The 22,276-nt window shown below is 41.3% G+C and overlaps 1 protein-coding gene across 4 annotated transcripts; it reads right to left on the bottom strand.

Annotated features, from left to right (window-relative positions):
• Positions 1 to 1,662: 1,662 nt before the first annotated feature.
• On the bottom strand, positions 1,663 to 22,268 carry ctage5 (CTAGE family, member 5). Of its 4 annotated transcripts, XM_034576782.1 has the most exons (28): positions 22,019 to 22,268; positions 21,632 to 21,765; positions 20,474 to 20,560; positions 19,980 to 20,274; positions 15,245 to 15,487; positions 14,861 to 14,958; positions 11,332 to 11,463; positions 10,634 to 10,655; positions 10,405 to 10,493; positions 10,072 to 10,143; positions 9,321 to 9,431; positions 9,162 to 9,233; positions 8,932 to 9,036; positions 8,635 to 8,757; positions 7,902 to 8,081; positions 7,628 to 7,718; positions 7,344 to 7,411; positions 7,177 to 7,247; positions 6,990 to 7,091; positions 6,768 to 6,864; positions 6,215 to 6,282; positions 5,966 to 6,051; positions 5,767 to 5,880; positions 5,029 to 5,196; positions 3,876 to 4,001; positions 3,652 to 3,704; positions 3,008 to 3,185; positions 1,663 to 2,924 (listed from the first exon to the last, which is right to left on the bottom strand). In XM_034576782.1, the coding sequence occupies exons 1-28, from the start codon at positions 22,137 to 22,139 to the stop codon at positions 2,710 to 2,712; spliced, it is 3,321 nt and encodes a 1,106-aa protein (XP_034432673.1). In that variant the 5' UTR covers positions 22,140 to 22,268; the 3' UTR covers positions 1,663 to 2,709. The 4 variants fall into 4 exon arrangements, with proteins under 4 accessions (XP_034432673.1, XP_034432674.1, XP_034432672.1 ...); XM_034576783.1 differs by lacking the exon at positions 15,245 to 15,487 and having other exon boundaries at positions 22,019 to 22,263; XM_034576781.1 differs by lacking the exons at positions 19,980 to 20,274; positions 20,474 to 20,560; positions 21,632 to 21,765; positions 22,019 to 22,268 and adding an exon at positions 15,621 to 17,459.
• Between the last annotated feature and the right edge of the window lie 8 nt (positions 22,269 to 22,276).

Below are 22,276 nucleotides of genomic sequence, written 5' to 3'. Positions count from 1 at the left end.
ACAGTATGAATCCCCTTAATTGTATTACTATTGATCTCCCTCAGTATTTCCTCCTTTAGAACAACACCTGTGTAAATCATCGACCTCTTTCTAACACAGCATTGACTTCATAGTGCATGGAGAGCACCTAAAGGCCTGTGTCATGTCTTACTTCTTCAACAATGTATATGTTTACATTTAAACAACTTAGTAGAGAACATTAATAATGTGATGTAAGAAACTTGGAACATCTGAACTGTCATAGTTTTTGTTTTAAATGCAAGTAGATAAGCTGACAGTCACTTGTCAGTCAGTTAGATGGCAAGGAGTTAGGTGGATGGAAGGTAAAGACAAAAACAGGTCATTAGTTAATGTAAAGGAAATGTTATTTTGCTTTACAATACAGCTTTAAAGTTGTATTATCTTACAATAACTTCCACAGTAATCGAATTAAGTTCAATTCAATTCAAAACTTTATTTGGAGGGCAATTCGAAGGCACATAGAGCATGTCAAGACAACAACTAAAGACAAAAAATATAAAGTGAGAGTAGTGTATATGACTGTAGAAGGACGGCTGTGAAAACTGAATGTTAGAACGTAGATAAATACTAAATGATTAAAGTGATCAAAGTGCATTGAGGTAAGTAATGCAGGTGTAAATTATGTACAGTTAAGGTGAATGAAAAATATATGTACAGGACAGAAATACTGTAGCGCATGAATAAATATATACGCTAGTAATTGAATTACGTTGCAGTTGTATCATCTTCATCATACAATTACTGTAAGTTATACAACAGCCTGTTTCTCATGTTTGTAATTCAGGGCAGAGTAATGAGTGTAAATACTATGCATGACAAAACAGAAATTGGAAATAGCACCCTGGTAAAAATCTTTTTCATGGCCGATATTTTCTTTCAGTGGGAAAAGCAAAGGTGTAATTACATTAACAGTGACTTGGTTCTGTTAAAAAATACCAGTAATTCAATGAAGTGATTCAGAATTCACAATATCGTGGACACTGGCCCCAAATGTAACAATTTCAATTCCATTCCCAGAGGGACAATTCAAGGCAAGAGGGAGAGCAAACAATGCAGAGACAATTCATCCAAGCACATAAGAGACTAAATACTGGCAAATATATATATATGGTGATGTTTTCTATGTAATATAGAAACCGGATAGAATGGGGAAAAAATGCTTAATTACCTGAAAGAAGCACCAGCTGAATTTTCCTTTGAGATCTTAGCCACTAGTAGAGCTCCAAACCATTCTATGTTAATAATATCTGAATTAATTCACAATCATCCCCAGCAATATGTTGTGGATGATTGTTGCTGTTGTGACACCAACTGATGACTGATGGGGATAAATGAAATTAAGTATTTTAGTAGTTTCAAGCAAAACATAGGTGCTGTACAATTTAGATTAGAATGATTTTACTTAATCATTTATTTGAAAGGATATATACATTATATATTTGAAAGGATTCTTAAAAGATATTAATAATTTATGGTTTAATAAAATGTGATTATAAACATTGTATGTATACACATTATATAAAACACTGATCAATGACAACCTGATTTCCATTTACATTCCAATGTTTTGTTTGCTCTAGTAGTGGTTTCTCAGTTCCATGGAAAGTAAACTGAACATATAATACATTACAGAAACATTGAGACATTGACAATTTGACAGTCTTTATTCATCTATTAATAATCACTTTTTTACAAAATTCACATGGGTGTTTGCTTTCTCTTCCGATCACTCCATTTTATTTACCAATATGTTACACGATGAATCTCAACCTCGACAAAACACACAAGTCTCTTCTTAAAGCCACATTTGTTTTCAAGCATGGGTCACATGCAAGTCATTGTAACAAGAATCAAAAGCACTGTTCATCTGCTGCTCAGAATCCACCAAGTCCTGCAGGAAACTCGGGGAAATTAAGTTACTCGCTTTAATTATATTTTAAGAAAACTCTCATTGGACCTCTGGGGGGAAATTGAAGAGAGTTTTAGATCAACTCAGTCCAGTCACAGAGAAAAGAAGACCTGGTGGGATCTGAATTTTGTGTAGTTCAATCCAGGTCAACAACGCAGACGCTAAATGACTAATAAAAAAAATCATGGTGACAATTGCAAGAGTGTTGTCCTAAGAAATAAAGGGTATTAGGCGGTGAAATTACATTTCGTTCCTGACAGCTCGGGATCATTTCGATTTCTGTGCCATCAGGATGAAATGTTGACTGGTTCCAATACGTAAAACTTTTTTTTCTCCGCCACATTCAGCATCTCTACATGCACACATTTCAAGTGACATTAAAAACCTTTCCGCCATCATCAAGCTCAATTTGTTTCTAGTTCATGTGGCAACATTCTCCCACACACAGACATACAGATTAGGCATATATTGCTTTCTCCACAATGAGAGGAAGACCACAATGAGAAAGTATCTGGATGACGATGAAACAGAGAGCGGTAAAAACAAAATGAAAGAAGGCAGAAGAAAGAGAGAAAAGGATGAAAAAAAGGAGTCGATGTAGACAGACAACAACCAAACAGGCTGACGAAGGCTGATGTTTCCTGTCTGTTAACACTATTTATTCCATATGTTAAATATGCAACAGTGGTAAACTGCAATCTGCCCACCATACATACCACTGAATTTGATTTGAACCTGAAATACATCATCTCACAGCTTGAGTAGAAACCTGCTCAGGATCAAATGGCATCTTCAGGTGAGGGTCTGTGCTCTTCTGGTGACTGGCTGTGTGGTGGCGAGGGGAGGGGCTGCTGAGGAGGAGGAGGACCCACGGAGGAAGGATGGAAGCCGTCGGGTGGAAGGGGCCGCATGGGGGGAGCATAGTGAGGATGAGGAGCTGGACCATGAGGAAAACGAGGAGGGAACATCATCCCCTGAGGTGGAGGTGCCCACCCTGGAGGCAAATCAGAGTGATGAGTCAAGATTACACCAATGACATCTGGAGATAAGATGGAGCATGATGTGAGGATAGCTTACTAGGCATCATGGAAGGGCCACCCGGTCCCCTGGGAGGGTAGAAATCAGGAGGTGGGGGTCCATAGGGAGCTCTACGAGGAAAGGGACCATCCATGGGGCCCATTGGGGCTCCAGGTGGGGGAGGGCCCCCCATCCTTGGATCTCCTTCAGGGGGAGTCCTTCGATCACCAGGACCAGACTGATAATGAGACAGATTCAAACAGGTACATGTTACAGAGGCTTATTGTGGGAGAAGTTCTCAAAAAAAAAATCGAACAATGGAAGCATTGGAAGAGTTCAGGCTCCAGATTTAAAATATTGGGCAAATGCAATGGTAAAAAAGCAGCATATGATTTTAATATTAACAGGAGGTTGGATGATGGAACTTCATCATGGGAGGTTTTTTTGGTCCTAAATAAAAACTTACAAAGTGCATTTTCAGCTTTTTTTTGTCATTTCATTATCATTATTGACTGGGTTTCTCACATCTGTATTTTCTACTTATTCTCATTTGTTGTCTGGAAAGATCTACAATTTGCTTAAAATTAAATGAAAAAGAAAAAAGAAAAATAATAATGCCACGGAATATTTCATGAGCAGGACAGTAACACTTGCACTCCTTACACCAACAGTATATTCCGTACAGACTAATATGTATGTCTTACCTCTCTGTATTCCTGTTCACCAGGTCCAAGGCTGTTGTCTCTATAAAAGCCATCTGCATTGACAAACACATTCAGTAGTAGTTCAGACTCTGCATCTGCATTCATATACATGTACAGATTTTCACTAGCTTCCATTCAGCTTCTACATTTCATCTTGTCCTAAAGTTAAAAATGGGAAAACAATGAAGTAATTATAATCCCCTGTACAGATTCCAGTGACTCACCTGGCATGTCTGTGGGGCGTGGAGGTCCTGGTGGACCAGCAGGAGGGAACCCCCTAAGATGGGGAGGAGGAGGGCCAGGGGGAGGTCTCCTGTACATGGGACCTCCTGGTTCTGGGAACATATAGCCTGAAAACATTAAGAAATGCAAGGAACAATGTTATATGTCCATCTCTTCCCAAAGCTTTAAATAAGTTAAACTTAAGTTAAAAATGTACATTGATATTTGTTTAGGTTACTCCATTAAATAATAACAGGAGAGTGACATCGTGGACACTGGGAGTGAAGTGTGAGTGTCTCTAGTTGGATGTGTAAGAGCTTAAAAAAGGTTGGTTTTACCTTTAAATGTAAACATGACAGTAAGTTGTTCAAATTGTGTTTTCAGGTGGATATGATTATGATATGATATCTGTAGCTTCCAAAATAAAACCTCAAAATGCACTAAACATAGTCCACATGCACTGTTAACATGCATTTAGCAGCCACATGCACATCATATGACTTTGAATGTTGGATCACCGAATGTAGGTGCAACTAATAACCTTAGTAATAGCTGTTACTAGTTACACCTGTTCATGGACTGTGGACAAATCCAAAAGCTAGCAGACACAACAGCACGATGCCTTTAGAACATATGCAACATATTGGGCCTCAATAAAATCACAGTGCAAATAATGCAATTATACACATATGAATAATGTAATAAACAGAAATCCAGTGGTGCCACATTGAAATATCTCCCCCTGAAAGGAAAACTTAGATAAATGAATATCAAAATGCTCACATTAACATACAGCAGTAAACATCATCAAGATAATGGAGCCATTTTATTTTCATCTCTGCAGTCACGACTCACTGCATTTTTGATTAAGCTCACTTTGAACTTTCCCCCAACAGAGGAACATGGTAAAACAAAGAAATATACTGAAAAATACCATAATCAACGCAACAAAGTAGCTTCTCTTAGATTGATATGATACACAAGGAAAAATACTGATATGAGTTCAAAGTCTTGATCACTTTCGGATCAAACTGAAAATACGCTGTTAAAAATAATCGAAATCATAATTCTCCTGAGGCAGGTCAGGGCTGCTCTGGCTTTGTAGACATTTGTAGAGATTCTCTCTGTCTTTCTATCTCTTACATATACACACACCTGGAGGTCCTAGGTGCCCAGGGGGCCCTGGGGGCCCTGGGGGTCCTGGCGGGGGTCCCCTGCGATCTCTGTCCCATGTGGGAGAGATTGAGCCACTGTCTGAGTGAGGCCCTCCACTCCGCTCCATGTCCCCATGGCCACCTGATGGCTCCATGGGACCACGGCCGACTGTGGACGGAAGGACCAGAGGGAAAAAAAGACAGTAGGAAGGGACAGATGGAGGATATTGATGACACAAAGAGAGAGGGAGAAGAGGTAAGAGGGGGACAAAGAGGGAAGGGAAGAACCGAAACCAAACCCATAATATCAGAGAGAGATGATTAGGCCAGAATAAGTGAGAGCAAGAGAAAAGAAGAGAAAGAATGAGAACATTATGTCAATTAAAGTGAACTAAGAAGTTTGAAGACATATCAGTGTTGTATACACCCTGAACATTTTCCCCATGGACTCTGAAAAGTGCACAAACAGCATTCCAGCATACACACCATGCTACTGAAGACATTTCAGCATCTACACTTGATCATGCTGTAGCCAGCTGTTATCTTTGACATGCTACATGTGATTGTATTTAAATGATTTTTTGGGGGTACTGAATTGGCAAATGTATGGCAGAAAATTCTGAAACCAATATTTAAGCCTACAGTGGCTGTTTATGCAGATCAACGTCACTGTTTTTTGGTTTTGTGCATAGCTGTAGCCTAGTTGTAGGTATATTTCTGTGTGTGCGTAAGTGTATACCTCTAGGAGACAATCGAGGAGATGGTCCATCCATTAATGTAGGAGGAGAAAGAAAAGCTCTGGTTTCAGATGCTGGTCGACCCAGAGGAGAAGGACCATATGGTGACCTTTCAGCTGGAGGTGGAGAAGAGTTTCGTGAAAAGTCAAGGAGTAAGGTATGATGGTGTGTGTGTGTGTGTGAGTGTGCGCGTGTGCTCACCTCTGAAAGGCATTGGTCTGGCCAGACTGTCCAAAGCATATGGATCTTTGTCAAAGGCGTCTAGTTTGAACTGTGTGTCGGTCAGCCTGTAAACAAACGCACCTTCAGTTAATATATGGCATGACATTTTAGGACACTGACCCCCATAATGTACAATATATATGACTACATTAAAGACAGAAGATCTCAGAATGCAGAATTATTCTGCAGTTTAGCCACAAACATAAATAAGTTATTCAATTTGCTTACTTCTGTCTCATGAGGGCATTTTCTCTCCTGATGTCTGTTAGATCTCTGTCTGCCCCTCGCGCTGCAAGCTAGAAAATCAAGCCAACATAAATACCTTGACATGACATATGTGCATAGATACGGACACATTCTATATATGGGTGCTTGAATATACAGTATATTTCCGTAGGCAGTTTGAATACATAGAAAACTATATATCAAGAGATAGGGAGTAATGCAAATTGTGTCCCCAGGTCAATCTCCTGCTGTTTTCTCACATTGGCTCATTTGGACATTATGCAGAGTTTTTACAAGGGGGCTGGTGGAGTAAGGCTCTCACTCATTTTCTCTCATTTGCGTTTTCACATGCAGCCCCTACGAAGAATGTTTGGAGATTATACATAGTTCACTACATGTCTGAAAACAACTTGTCTTAATGTGCTGTAGTGAAAGACAGGAAATGTGGAAATATATATTTGACACCAATATTGACTGACCTGACTGATGTGATGATACAATCCCTGACTGTTTGTTCCACATTTGTAAAAACGGTTTATGGTGGAGTTTTACTAACCCAGTTGTTGTGAGCCTTCTTCTCATGTGCTGATATCTGGGTCTGGTAAGACTGTTTGGATTTATCCAGCTCTTCCTCCATCTCTTCTGCTCGTTGTCTGAAGAAACACAATGATGTAGAAGGAAGTGAGACTGTGTGTGTGTGTGTAGGGGAGCCTCACACATGACTTGAAGATATTAGATACTGTTAATGTGCTTGGTAATAATTGCCAGAGGCAGCTACCTGTAGTTGTTGAGTTCTTCCATGGCCAATGCAATGTTTTTGTCAGCTCTATTTAACTTCTCTTCTTTTTGCAGGCGCTCCTTCTCCTCTACTGTCAGCAGTCTGCAAACACACATTAATCAGTTAAGTTTCAAATCAGTAAAGTTAAGAAATACCTTCACATGGGTCTTTATCTGTGCCTCTATACCTGTGCAGCTTCAGCTCATTCTCCTGGTACATTTCTGTCATAATATGGAGTTTCTGTTGTAATCGTTGGACCTGAGCACATGAGAAAAAAGAATAATTAAAATGCTAATTAATGTAGGACACCATTATGATACATTATCACACTAATACACATATAAAGTCAGCTACCTGATCCGAGTAGTTTTCTGCATCTGAGTGCAGAGATAGTTTCTCATTCTCCAGCTCTTTAATGCTCACTGAAGGGAAAAACAAATACACACAAGTGGCAGTGGTAAACAAAGAGACCATCTGTTATGATGTTAAGTCTTTACACTCATATAACTGTTTTATGATAAAGAATGGTTGTTTAGGTGTAGGAAATTACATAACCCATCACACATCTTATTGTGGCCACAATATCAGCTCACTCTGACAGGATTAAAAAGACAGACGTCAGTGTTATGTTGACTCACCTTGAAGGTCTTCTTTAGCTTTTACTTCGTCATTCAGTTTGGCAAATACTCTGTCCTTGTCTTCATCTACTGATTTGAGGTCGGCGTTAAGCTGCAAACAAGTAAAAACACAAAATCTTAGCAGCCGCATAGTAAATTATATTGTTTAATGTCAGTGTGTCTGGCTTGGAGGTCTCTGTAAAGCTTCCCAACATTTAAAAAAAAATGTCTTGTATAAACCATTCTTATCAACTAGCACAGAATCTAATGCAATGTGTCCATTTCATTCACATACCTTAGCAGCATAAATTAGCTTTTGGACTTTCTGGAAATGACCTTGTGGGTCCGTTATGCCCCCTTTTCCATTCTCCTTTTCTTTTCCTGGTGCGCCATTGGACGTCTCCTTCTCTGCTCCTTCCTCTTCCTCAAGATCCGAATCCCAAGCCTTCATCTTCAGCAGGCAGTCTGTCAACGACTGGCAGCACAAAAACATTTGATCTCAACAAACCAAGTCTTTTCTCCAAAGTTAGCATCTTTTACATCAGTTTATTGTCTTCTTCTGTTGTAGTTCTTGAGTTATGTCCACTATATGAAAGAAAATTAATTCAAGGACAATATTCACTGACTGACTAAAGCTGCTTTCAGACATGCACTGAACTCTGCAGTTCGTCTGTATTGTGAACGCAAATGTGACACAAAAAGGTGACACACATGTAGAAGACACCAATGAAGATGTCTAGAGAGTTTGTGGTGATAAGAGCTGACACTGGTGTCTGTGTGATGTCAGGAAAATTACGTGAACTCCGCAGTGGAGTTAATACATCACTTCCTGCCTATGTCTGCTGCACGCGACTGCTCCACCTCTTGCCTGAATAATGCGGAAGATTTGTTGCTGTTGTGAACACGTCTGTGCAGAAAACCTCCCGCTGTATTGTGCATGTGTGAAAGACAAACTCTGGGTAAACTCTGTTGCCAATTCTCCTACCTAACTAACTGTATATGATAAGTAATGCTTGAACCAACCGTACCATTATACGCTCATCCTTATTGGCCACATCCTGCTGCATCCCGCTGAATGTGACCTCGCACCTCTGCATCTCTGCCTCCAACTCATTCACTCTTTCTGCCCATCCCTCCACCTGCTGCCTCAGCTGCAGAGAGAAAGAGATAGGAAGAGAGATGAAATGATGGTGCAAGGAATAAGGGTGATCAAAAAGGAGAGATAAATATACAAAATATGTCGAGAATATAGACTTGCAAAGCTCTTTCCATACATGGTTATATTTTGTGTGTGTGTGTGTGTGTGTGTGTACACAGCATCCTACCTGAGCATTGCTCTCTTGTAGTAGTGTGTTCTCCTCTCCCACTGTTTCCAGGTTCCTTTGTAATCGGTCACTGTTCATACTGTAAACTTTCAGAGTAGTTTGTGCCTAAAACAGACAAACAGTCAGACAGCTGTCAAACAGAGGAAAAGACAAAGCAGCAGATGGGAAACAACAGGAAAGGTACAGGGAGGACAGGCAAGGACAGAAAATACAAGTCATGGTGAATGCACCTGTTCTTCCTGTGACTGGAGGTCTTTGGATTCTTCTTCAAATGTTTCCATGCTCTCCTCAAGCACTGCTATCTGCAGAGATAAACAAATAATCAACTCATTTTGCAATAAATTATCAGTTAACGTAGTTTATTTGAATTTCAAAATTTGTGCTCCTACCCTTCTTTCTTGTTCTTTCCTATGTTGTTTCTGCTGGTCCAGTTGATCCTTTAGTTGGTCGAGATCCCTTTCAAGCTCCTTTTTAGCATTTTCCAACTGTCCAGCTTTCATCTGGATGTGTTCAAAAACAAATGTGTTCAGAAAACACCTTCAAATGACAACAAGATACAATTTCAGACCAGCAGTGAAGCAGTTTCAAGTTTTGAGATTGACCCTCTGTCTTCAGTGATGTGGCTTCATAATGGCACTATCAGCAAAAATACATGCACAATAATATCTATTTAAATACATTTGTAGTTGTGTTGGGAGGCCTGTTTAAACTATTCAAAGGATTGCAAAGATGACTGATTCACTTTTAGGGATAGTATTAGCAACTTTTTAGACACTGTGCAGAGTTCTGCAGCAATGCAATCGCAAACACAAGTAAAGAGGCAGAAGAAGAAGCACAGCACCTACGACCAGTTTGGACAACATTGCAAAACAAACTTAAACTTTGCATGTGTCCTGTTTGCTTACAGCTCTGTTTGTAAGGTGTGTATCTGTACACAATAGCAGGCATGACTTAGACACGGTGTTAAATTAGCGTCAGCCCTCCAGATCAGATATTGTTAGTTGAAGTTCCATAGAAGTTGTTAAATGGTTTGTTTACACTGTGCACAGATTCCCAGCTAATTTTGTTAGAAAGAGATTTGAAAAAAAGAGATTCCTACTGTTACATTTAAGTTTTCTGTATATTTTTTATTTGCCTTACCTCCAGATGTTCTGTCTTTTGAGTTTGGGCCAACACACCACTGTCCCTGAGTGAGTCCTCCAGTTCATCATACTACAAAAGGCATATAATTAAGAAACGGAACCAATTAAAGACTCATGATCACCACACCAAAATGCAAATTGCTTCAGAATTTGACTTAAAGTGCATGAGCTGTTTACTTTTAGTAGTGAGAAAGTTCCTGTCCTCACATCACACATAACAACATAAATTAGACACTGCATCTTCAGATAGTTTTATGACATGGAAATCAAAACACAGAGTGATAAGGCCTCTGTTAAAAAGAGTCATGCTGTGTGTAAGACAGGTACCAACCTCTTGTTGACATTTACTAAGAGTCTCAAGGACTTCACACTTCTCATCCAGCAACTGTGTAACCTGTGCTGCCATCCAATGCTCTTTACCTGAAAACGAGGGAATACAAAACAAAAAGATTCAAATGATGTTTTATGTATTTTCTCTTATTTCTGATTCACGAGTTAGTGTAATGTGATTGGAAAGAGTCATAAGAATGTGATATCAAGTAACAAGTAATGTAACTTACTTCGATACATTCTGCTTTTGACCTGTTGAAAGAAAAAAGAAGTAAATAAGGATGAACAAGAGGTCTTCAAGGTGAACGATTTGCCAATATGGGCCCGTACACACCTGCTATTAACGTGGTTTTTGTGATCCGATTACAAGTGGACAGCGCTAAGTACAGGTGTGAACGCACTCAGTTCGGATATACTGTAGATCGCAACACCACATTTGGAAGTGGTCTGGGCCACATGTGCCCACAATTTTTAGCAGTGTGAACACAACGCAAATGGGTCCTGGGCTACATATGAAGGACCTTCTACTCAACTGACGTCCTGCCGCTGGAGTTTCGCTATGAATCAAACATAATTTTTCTCTTCTCATTGATTTTTTGTAACCACATCCGACGGACGGACGGACAGAAATGATGTACAGTATGTGTTTCTTTGCATATCGAGCGGGGAAGTGAGATCCTCTCAGATCTGATCGCAAGATGCATGTGGGGCCACATTATAATACCAGGTGTGAAGGCACAACTCAGAGCTGTTCACTTGTGATCGAATCACAAAGACCACATGTTAATACCAGGTGTGTACAGGGTAAAGGAAGAACTGCCAACAACTAACCCTCAACCTTTTTGGTGATTAAACCAACAGTACTACTACAAAACAAATATCAACATGTAAACTCTGTTGGTGTGTATATAAACGGCTGTATACTCACAGAGCTATAAAATCTACAGGTGAACAGCAGCACTGTCACCAGTCCCACCAAACTGGAGACGATGACTGGTTCCCACGGTACGCCATACAGGTCTGGCCCGGGTCTGATGTCGTCAGGCAGTGACGACACAACCTGAACGAGGAGGAAAGAGCGGATTATTATAGAAGCTACTTTCAATCAACATCTTTAAATTGTATCTTTAAAATTGTGTGATTCTAGGACAGAAAGTTATAAGAAGTTAAAAAAAAATACAACCTGAGCTGATTTCGATAATTATCACGAAAAATATCACATTATTATCTTTGTAGAGTTTTAAGATTGATCTTTGGTCTGAGTTAAAGTTTTTGAAACTCTTCGTATGCCAAACTCTTAAAAAACAACAAAACATTTTACAAATATGAGGTAGATCAATGATGTGTATACCTCCTCAGCATGCTTGCACATTATATTGAGCATTATATTAATGCAAATTCAACCCTTTGTTGTATTGCGTGTCATGAAAATGAATTATTCACATTGTTTATTGCCAAGCCCTGTGATGCTCCTTAATATGGGAACAAAACCTGATTCATTTAGTCCACTCCTTTTTAACTAAGTGGAGTGTAAACAATGGTAAACTCGCTGTGGACATGAGGATCCGCCTTGCATGACAGCGTTTGTAAACAGTATTTCCACTCAGTGCATCAAAGCACTACACTATCATCAGAATGGGTTTCACATGTCAAACAGAGCAAATTTCAACACATTTAACAGCTGTTGCTTCATTAGGGAAGGGACATGCCTCTTCATTCTTTAAAAAGGACCAAAGCAATTCTCTTATCTGATCTACCAGTGGTTGTAGTGTCCTTTGACTGTCAACAGGAGATAAATACAGCCCATACACTTTACTACACAGGTGCTTTAAGGGCATAGCAGCGGATAAATGCCGGTGTTGTGTTTATCTGCTTCGGGGACGCTTTTAAAAACAGCTGCAATGTCCAAACGCAAAGATTTAGGAACAACAGAAACGTTACTCTCAGTTATCTAGTTTACTATAACCAGCTGACTCATAACTACCAGCGAGACATTGGAAGAAACAACCTGAAACAGTGCTGACAGCTGGTTAGCAGCCATGCTAGGACACATGTTTTCAGAGGGGAAGTGCATCGAAAATGAAAAGACGTAGCGACTAAACCATTCAGCTGTCCTCCTACGTGAGAGTCCGCTGCGTTGTTTCAGCTGTGAATGCTAGTTGTGAAATGCTAACGAAACCTGCCACATAACGTACATCCTTCACTTTCTCAACGGCGATAGTGTAGTAAGCCTCGGCCGCCGTCTGGAAGTCGGCCGCCTCGCTGGAGAACTGCTCGCTTGCCGGGTGTTCCGCCATGTCCGCTTCTATTCCATTTGGCCGGTTAGTTTAGTTCTAATTCGTATTTATTCCGACATTAGCGCGAACAACCACAGCCGTCATCACCCGGACTAGCGGCGGTATCACATCCTATTCACAACACCACCGATATGGACACGACCATGTTCCGCTGTGCGTGGTAGGGGGGGCCAGGAATATTAATTTAATTTCTACCCAACAAATTAAACAGATTTAAATTAGTGCAGATAATAATTGTTAAATATTTGTAGTAAAAAAAAAAAAAAATAGTGTACATAAAGGTTGTTATGTGCACTCTCTAGGGTTAGGTAGGTGCTATTACACCCCCGCGGGTGCAAATGGTTCATCTGCAACGTCACCAAGTGTAAAATGCCACACTGGCATGTCGGACCAATTTCAAAGTGACACCGGGGGAAACAGGTGTCATCAAAAATAACCACTGTTTACAAAAACTACAATATTCTCAATGTTGTTCTCCGTTCGTTTCCGGTTATTTAATGTGATTATATCAAATTTAACTCATAACTATGTCTTTACACACGTCTCTCTCGGGAAATCGTAATAGCACATGTCACCTGCTCCGAGCGATCGCCACAAGCTACGAGCTGTGGAAGTAGGACACAGGTGAGGACGTGACATGAGAGGTAACCCCCGGCGATCGTCGCTCTCTGAGGGGTTTAATACTCACCGGGCCGGCTTCGTTTTCCTCCATTTCAGACTAGAGGATCCCTGTTAAACTATTTGTGTTCGCAGCACGTTGGTAGCCAGCTGGCTCAACGTGAGTAATAAACAACCAGCAGCACTGGCACCAGTGACGGAGCCAGTTTGACAGCTGAGACTCAGGCAAAGCGTCTGAGAGGCGGAGGGAGAGTTAGATCCACATGTCACGAGTTCAGGATATTGGAGAGGCAGAGCTCACAGTGTGCACACTCTACAACCAGATGTTGACCCTGCTCTATGAACATATTCAAACCTTTTAGCCTGAATCCCTGAGACTCATGAATTGTGCTGTTGGCAAATACTCCTTCATTCCCTATTATGAGTTTTAAAGCAACACTATATCATTTTTACTGAGCAACAGCGCCCACTGTAGCCACATGAGGTGAATAATTCTGGCTCAGTGTCCCAGAGGTTTAAAGGGATAATTCACCAAAAAATGAAAATGCACTCATTATCCACTCACCACTATGCCGACAGAGGGGTGGGTGAAGTGTTTGAGTCCACAAAACACTTAAGGAGTCTCAGGGGTAAACAGTGTTGCAGCCAAGGTGACCTCTTCTTCAGACGTAATAAAACAACAGAAGAAACATAACATGCCTCCATGCTGCTCGTGTGGTGTCATCCAAGTTTCCTCAAGCCCTGACATTCATAAATAACTCAAGACGAGGTTATTTACACTGTGGTTAAAGCCGGGGCTTCCGGAAACTTGGATGACACCACACGAGCAGTATGGAGGCATGTTGTGTTTTTTTTCTGTTGTTTTATGTCTGTAGAAGGGGTTCCATTTACTTCAATTGGATTGGATTTGTCTGCAACGCTGTTTACCCCTGAGACTCCTAAAGTGTTTTGTGGACTCAAACACTTCACCCACCCCTCTGTCGGCATAGTGGTGAGTGGATCATGAGTGAATTTTCAGTTTTCAGTGAACTATCCCTTTAAGGCTGATTTATGCTTCTGCGTTGAAGCTACGTCGTAGGTACGCACAGGGCCGAGCATTCATAGTTGTACGTAGGTGTGTTAATTGCACTGCCAAAACGCTAGTGGCGGTAGAGTGTCTATGCTGGTGTTGAGTGTCTTCCCGTTTCTGGTCCGCTTATAAACAAATTCTCTGGCGTCTTTGTTTACTTCAGAACAATGACGAGTGTCACTAAGCAGATCGTGTTGGAGTTGGAGCTCCTCGATGTTGAAGAGCAATTACTTGCCGTGTTCGTTCCTTCAACTCAATTAAAAAAATGGCGGCAAAGTCTGCAGGAGTAACTACAAGGTAGTTGCATATGTACAACTATGTGTTTTCTGCTATTCCAGTATTTCACTGAAGGATCCTTGATCACTTATACTGCATTTCAGTTTGCTGTCATTGGTTTATGACAAATTATACATATGGCTTCAATTTAGTGACAATTTATATTTAGCTGTATGATGGCTGCTGATAACACCTACCTGTGCCATCCATGTGAGACGCTCCCTCACTGCATGAACATGAGCGGCTGATTCTTCACCGATCTGATGAACAAAGTCCAGAATTTGCTCCATTACTCCTGGAGGGACAAAGACAGATAGAAGTTTAGAATTCAAGCATTTCCACTCTGTCAAAAATGATATTGGTGATATAAAGTTATTAGAATTTAACCAAATTGTTTGTTTGATATATAAAACAAGTGGAAAATGTTGTAAACAAATGTTCTAGCCGTGCCACAACACTGCAGGTTGTGTTGTTGAATGATGGGGATGCAGCCGGTCAAGTGACTCGTGTGTGATTGTTGCTTATGATCTTTTAATCACTGTTTAACCCATCCTGATTAGGGGTTATCGACTTGTCCATACCTTCCTGTGACTGCGGTGATTCTGACTGATTCTGAGGACACTCTTCCCCACATCCATCATTATCCCCTCCTCTTTTCTCATCCCTTTCTTTTCCATCATTCCCCACATCCGTCATGTCATCACTCTGGATGTTGTTATCCGCGGCTACAGAAGTATCCTCTGTCTTCCTTGAGTCGTCCACAGGGCTCATTTCGTGATCTTTGCTGTGAGTTGAACAAGATGCACCGACACAGCTGGCCTCGGCTGTTTTTGGGAACACATGCATTCTGATTGAGACAAATGCAAGTCAAAACCCATCTGAAATCAAACGTTTGAATCAGCTTACAATATTGATGATCATTTACCTTGATCATTGAAGCAATATAGAAAAATATACCTCGAGGCGTTCCTTTGCTACTGTCTGATTTTCCTGTGCTGAAAGTCTCTCTCACTCTTGTGATCAGCATCTCTAGTTTCTGTAGAGCGATGAGCGTCCTGGTCTTTTCCTTGTCCTCCTGTGGAGCATCTGCGAGTCTCATGCTAGCAGACGTCAGGGTCTCCCTGTGATGATGCAGAAGTCTTTCTATGTCTGACAATATAGATTCATCAGGCTCCGCAGGCACGGTTTCTGAGCTCCCCAACATGTAGTCTAAAAACTGGAGCTTGTGTCGCCCAAAGAGCTCCGTCAAAACATTCACCTCCTCCACCGTCATATAGGCGGGGAGGTTTGTGTAGTGCTTGGAGAGGAAATGTGTGTGCAGAGAGGGAGTATGGGGATGAGAATGAGACATGGGTGATGTCTGGATGCTGGCAGAGGAAGGGGGAGGCTGTGGCTGCTCTGTGGCCATGGTGCCTGGAAGATCTTGTGTATAAATCTGATTCGAATCAGTGTTGGAGTTTACTTCCTGTTCATAGATCTGAGAGGCTTGTGGCTGAGACGTCTCACCTGTATTTGTCTCCAAACCAGAATCAACACCATCCTCTGTTTCAGTGTCACGTGTTTGGCTTAAATAGCTGAAGGCGTTTTTAAAAAGACCGAAAGCTCCTCCATTTCCAGTCTCTGCTGCTCTCGTGTTGAGATCATCAGGCGGAAGTGAAGATCCAGCAGGTTCTTCAGACAGAAGGGGCACAGTTTGTTCAGATATCTGACTTTCAACGGATTCATTCATCTGTGAATCAGAGCTCTCATTCCCTACATCATCTGTCTCATGATCTGTATTTGACTGTATTTGCTTTGGTTTCCTCTCAATGGAAATTCCATCGCTGCTAGTTTCAGCATCTTTGGACTCATTATCATTGCCTTGATAGAGATCTGTGTTTTTTGGATCACCAGGATATGATTGACCCTCTTCTCTGTTCTCTCCTGAATGTGGCAGATCAATGTCTTGTGTCTCATAAACGTCCAAACCATCTTCTTCCTGTCCTATTACGTCTCTCTTAGTTTCCTCAGAAGCTTTTGTCTGAATCTCTCCTATGTGACTGTTTTCACTTCCTCTCTGGATTTTACCTCCGTCTGCTGAGCTCACTCCATCCTCAGAGATATTCTCACCTCTGTCTGTCACAGATTCATCCTCAGTAGCTTGTGGACAACGCTCATGTAAACATTTAAGGCCCTCCTCTTCCTCTTTGTCCCTCCTGTCCCCCTCAACGTAATTCACCTGCTGCATTTCCTCAAACTCCCTTTTCTCTTCCTCCACCTCCTCTTTCACCTGCTTTCTTTCCTCATTGAACTCCTCTAATTCCACCTCACTCTTCTCTTCTTTTGCATCCTCCTTCTGTTTCTTCTCCTCTTTTTCTTCCTCTACCTCCTCTCTTGTCTCTTCCTCCTTTAGCTCCCCCACCTCCTCCTGCTTTGTCTCTCCCTTTAATTCTTCTCCTTCCTGTTGCTTTTCTTCCTCCTCCTCCTTTAACATCTCAACTTCCTCTTGTTTCTCCCTTTCTATAATCTCCTCTATTTCCTTCTTCTTTTCCTCTCCATTTATTTCCTCTGCTTCCTTTAACTCCTCCTGTTTCCCTTCTTCCTTGAGCTCACTCTCCCCTTTTACCTCCTCTGGCTCTTCTCTCTTCACCTCTTCCTGTATCTCCTCCACCATGTCTTGTTTCCTCTCCTCGTTTGCCTCCTCCACCTCAGGTTTTTTCTCTACCTCTTTCGGCCCCTCCACCTCCTCCTGCTTCTTCTCCCCCTTTAACTCAGCTTTCTCCTGATTTTCTTCCTCCTCCATTAACTTTACCTTATCTATTTCCTCCTGCTTTTCTTTTATTTCCTCCTTGAATTCCTCCTGTCTCTTCTCCACCGTTAACTCCTCCATTCCTTCCTTCTTCCCCTCTTCTTGTAGTTCCTCCACTTCCTGCTGATTCTTTTTTTCTATTAAGTCCCCCACCTCCTCCCCCTCTTTTATTTTCTCTTCTTTCTTGAACTCCCCCACCTCCTCCTCTCTCTTCTCTTCTGCCTTTAACTTCTCTGACTCCTCCTCTCTTTTCTCTTCTTCATTTAACTCCTCTGACTCCTCTCTTTTCTCTTCATCCTTCAACTCCTCCACCTCCTCTCTTTTCTCTTCTTCCTTTATCTCATCCACCTCCTCATCTCTTTTCTGTATGTCCTTTAGTTCCTCCATATCCACATCCTCATTTATTTTCTCGTTATCCTTTGACTCCTCTGCCTCCTCCTCTCTTTTCTCTTCATCCTTCAACTCCTCGACCTCCTCTCTCTTCTCTTCTTCCTTTATCTCATCCACCTCCTCTCTTTTCTCTTCCTTTAACTCCTCTGTCTCCTCCTCTCTTTTCTCTTCATCCTTCAACTCCTCCACCTCCTCTCTTTTCTCTTCTTCCTTTATCTCATCCACCTCCTCATCTCTTTTCTGTTTGTCCTTTAGTTCCTCCATATCCACATCCTCATCTATTTTCTCCTTATCCTTTAACTCCTCTGCCTCCTCCTCTCTTTTCTCTTCATCCTTTAACTCCTCTGACTCCTCCTCTCTTTTCTCTTCATCCTTCAACTCCTCGACCTCCTCTCTTTTTTCTTCTTCCTTTATCTCATCCACCTCCTCTCTTTTCTCTTCCTTTAACTCCTCTGTCTCCTCCTCTCTTTTCTCTTCATCCTTCAACTCCTCCACCTCATCTCTTTTCTGTTTGTCCTTTAGTTCCTCCATATCCACATCCTCATCTCTCTTCTCTTTATCCTTTGACTCCTCCACCTCTTCTCTTTTCTCTTCCTTTAACTCCTCTGTCTCCTCCTCCCTTTTCTCTTCATTCTTAAACTCCTCGACCTCCTCCTGTCTTCTCTCTTCTTCCTTTACTTCCTCCTCCTCCTCTCTTTTCTCCTCATCCTTTAACTCTTCCTCCTCCTTTAACCCCTCTACACCCTCCTGTTTCTTATCTTCCTTAGCCTCCTCCACCTCCTCTCTTTTGTTGTCATCCTTTAACTCCTCGATGCGCTGTTTGTCCTTTTCTTTCATCACCTCTATTAACTTCTGCCCTTCCTCTCCATTTATTTCTTCCACCTTGTTTAATTCCTCCATCTCTTCCTGTTTCCCCTCTTCTTGTATTTCCTTCACTCCCTGCTGCTTCTCTTTTCCTTTTAACTCCTCTGCCTCATCCAGCGTCTCCTCCTGTTGTTTTTCCTGCTGTAACTCCTCTTCCTGTATCTCTCCCACCTCTTTTAATCCATCCTGGTTCACACTTTGCTTTACCCCCATCTTCTCCTGCTTTTCCTCTTCCTTTGACTCATCACCCTCTTCCTCTTCCCCTCTATCTGTTGTCTCTCTTTGCTGCTTATCTTTTTCATCTTCCTCAGCCTTACCAACAGGTTGAGCAGTGGAGTCTGAATTTAAATCCACAGAACTGAGCTCAGGCCCTAGATTGATTTCAGATTTTTGACTCGCGTCTTCATCCAGCGCTGAGGTGGTAGACTCTGCTTCTGGCTCAGATTGAAGAACCGTGTCTTTGTTGTAACTGCTATTAACACTATTATCTCCCTCTTCTGTTATTGTTTCCGTCTCAAGCTTTTCCTCCAGTCGCTCTTCATCTGACTCTTTTTGCTCCTCCTCTCCTTGTGTTTCACTGGTGTCTACATTCTCTAAAAGTGTTTCTTCTTCTGTGGTTTTGTCCTCTTCTGTGTCATTAAAGCCACTGTCTTGACGCTCATCAACTTTATTCTTGTTTTTCCCGAATCCTAAAATGTTCCCGATCCCAAACCAAGAACCAGACAATGGCTGTTCTTCCTCTTCCTCACTTGCCTTCTCAGCTTCCTTTTCAGCATTTCTCTCATGCTCTGACTTCTGATTGGTCACGCCAAATCCCAGCGTGCGTGACAGTCCGTTCCCTAACCAATCCAATGTCTGCACCTCTTTCTCCTCTTCTTCGTGTAATTGGCTACCCTCGAGGTCCAGAGACATCCTCCTGCTCCTGAATGTTACTTTTGGCTCATTTTCTTCCTTCACTTCTCTTGTGCCATCCTGCTCCTTTTCCGCAGAATCTGTTTTTGCGTCTCCTCCGAAGCCGAGCCATCCAGTGAAGGCTGAAGTGTAAGAATCATCAGTTTCTTTAGTTTCGTCTTCTCCGCGTTTCACAGCATCATCAGTTGTTCCTTCTCCTCCAAATCCCAGCCATCCTGTCACTGATGAAGTTGAAGTTTTGGCTTGTGATTCTTTCCCTTCGTCTTCCTCTTCTTCAGGCAAATTGATAGATTCCTCCTCTTTTCCCAGACCCAACCATCCTGTCACTGAAGAACCAAGCCATGAAGAGGAGGGAGACCCACCTTGTTCATTCAGAGCTTCAGGATTGTCGTGTGCTTCCTTGTGAGTCCCTGCAGCAGCATCACCAGTGTTTTTGTTTTCATTTCCCTCTGTTGATGTGTCTTCAGATTGCTGAGTTGAAACTGGGAATTCTGTAGAGGGATCCGCCGACGTTGAAGGACTTTCAACGCTTGTGTTGTCGTTGTGTGATTCTGATTCGTGGATTTGGATTTTCTGGTTATCAGTTTCATCATCACTGTCCAGATCACTGGCGTCAATAGGATAACCAGACTCATCCATACAGAAGAAATCAGATCTCTGAATGGAGAGAGAAAAACAGGCTCTGAAGTAATGAAGCATCTGTATCATACAAAATCAAGTTAAATAACTGTTATCATTCAACAATATACCTGATTCTTTAAGAATGCACATCAATGTTACCTTTTACCTATTTGCTAAAAAGAGCAAATGCTATATATAATGCTATAAAGACCAAGTGAAATCAAATCTGCTTTACCTGTGTTTCCACAACTTTCTCATTAGCTGCATAAACTTGCTCCACCTGCACTGCATCCTTTGGGAAATAGCCAAACTGTTTGTCAATCTAAAAACAAAAGGAAACAAAAAGGTGTATGACCATTAGTCAAGAGAGTGGGAGAACAGAAAAGGAGAAGAAATGAGACACAGATAAAAAATAAAAAGACAAAAATGTGTCAGTATCATTTATAGATGAGTGATGCAGCCAAATAAGCACATGGTTATAAATAGACTTATCAGAAAACCGGTTTCTTGCAATATAAATGTCTAAATGTTGTTTGGACATAATCAAGGTAAGCCTTGATACAGCCTGGATTTTTTTTTATCATGGAGGTTATTTCTGTTTGTTTCCTTGAATTAATAACCTACATTTATTCCACTAATGCAAAAGGTATTTGTGACCTATATCACAAACAAGGTGATTGTGCCGGAACTCAGTTTTGTTTCCTGTTGTATTTTCTTAGCTAAGATATATTTCTAATAGGCTATTTGTTATTGATTATTTTTGATAAATGCATGTCCTTCACAGGACTATCCCAACAGTTTGTTCTTCTTCTTACTAATCAGAGTACTGATGTGTTAACATACTCTAAAGTGAAAGCTTCCATCTTATAGGAAATGCAATATATTCACACTGATTCAATCTCATTGATTTGCTATAAGCCACTCAAGGCAGTGTGACCAAGTGTCAAGTGAGGAACTACATTATGTAAGACATTATTTTATCTTAATCAATAATTAAACCCGGCTCTGAAAAGCTAAGCTAATTAAAGTGGTTGCTACAGTAAAACACACAAGTAGCAATGATGCACACCAATATAGCTTAATTTTCTTTATCTTGTTATAGATAATAATCTCATTACTATTAAATATAATTAAATCAGATCCTTTAATAGCCATTTGTGTTTATCAGGTGTTAAAGCTACAGTATCAACATGACCCAATCACTCAATGAAAACCTAAACTGATGAGATTCAAAGTCATCTCTTTAACCTAGAACCTGGAATAAGAGACTGGTTGAATTGAGAAGGTAATGCAATTCTTTAAATTCTGCTTTGAAGTGTGTGTATGAGAGAGAGAGAGAGAGAGAGAGAGAGAGAGAGAGAGACTGTTAGACAGATGGAGTCAGCAGACGTACACTCCCTGCCCACAGGTCTTCCCTCTGTCCACTCAGTTTGTGGTAAACAGAGATGGTGTCTCCTCGTCTGAAGCTCAGGAAACGACAGTCCTTGGCGCGGTGGTCCCTGATGGCCTGCACCCTGCTTATCGGGCCTACACACACACACGCGCACACACACACACACACACACACTAACATTTAATCGTCCTCGTCTAACCCGAATGTTGACCATTACAACTAAAACCAAAGGTGAGTCATCCTTTGAATGAGAAGCAACTTGTCCTCACAATACATAGACAAACACACACAAATCAATCATAAATGAAGCTTAGACATTTGAAAATCTCCAAATAAATCACATTATTCCACAAACTCAAATCCTAGGAGTCGCTGTACGGGACTTACTTTCACACTCGGAGTCCCCACAGATCTTGTAGTCAGACAACAATCCCAGACTCATGTGAAGAACACTCACAAGCGCGATGCCTGTAATCCACAGGGATGAGTAGAGCCGAGAAACAGCCATTGTTGGAGTTTTAACAGGAGTGTTTCAGGAGAAAATGTCCATAATGGGGTGGAAATCCCTTTGGCCAGTTGTGCTGGCAAGTGGACGTTGCCTCTAAGCTGTTGCTGTAATGAGGACTCAATACTAAATGAGAGAGC

This window comes from Hippoglossus hippoglossus, chromosome 22, assembly GCF_009819705.1.
Source record: "Hippoglossus hippoglossus isolate fHipHip1 chromosome 22, fHipHip1.pri, whole genome shotgun sequence".
Classification (NCBI taxonomy): domain Eukaryota; kingdom Metazoa; phylum Chordata; class Actinopteri; order Pleuronectiformes; family Pleuronectidae; genus Hippoglossus; species Hippoglossus hippoglossus.
The sequence above is the reverse complement of the archived record's forward strand: the minus strand, read 5'-3'. Positions and strand labels throughout refer to the sequence as shown.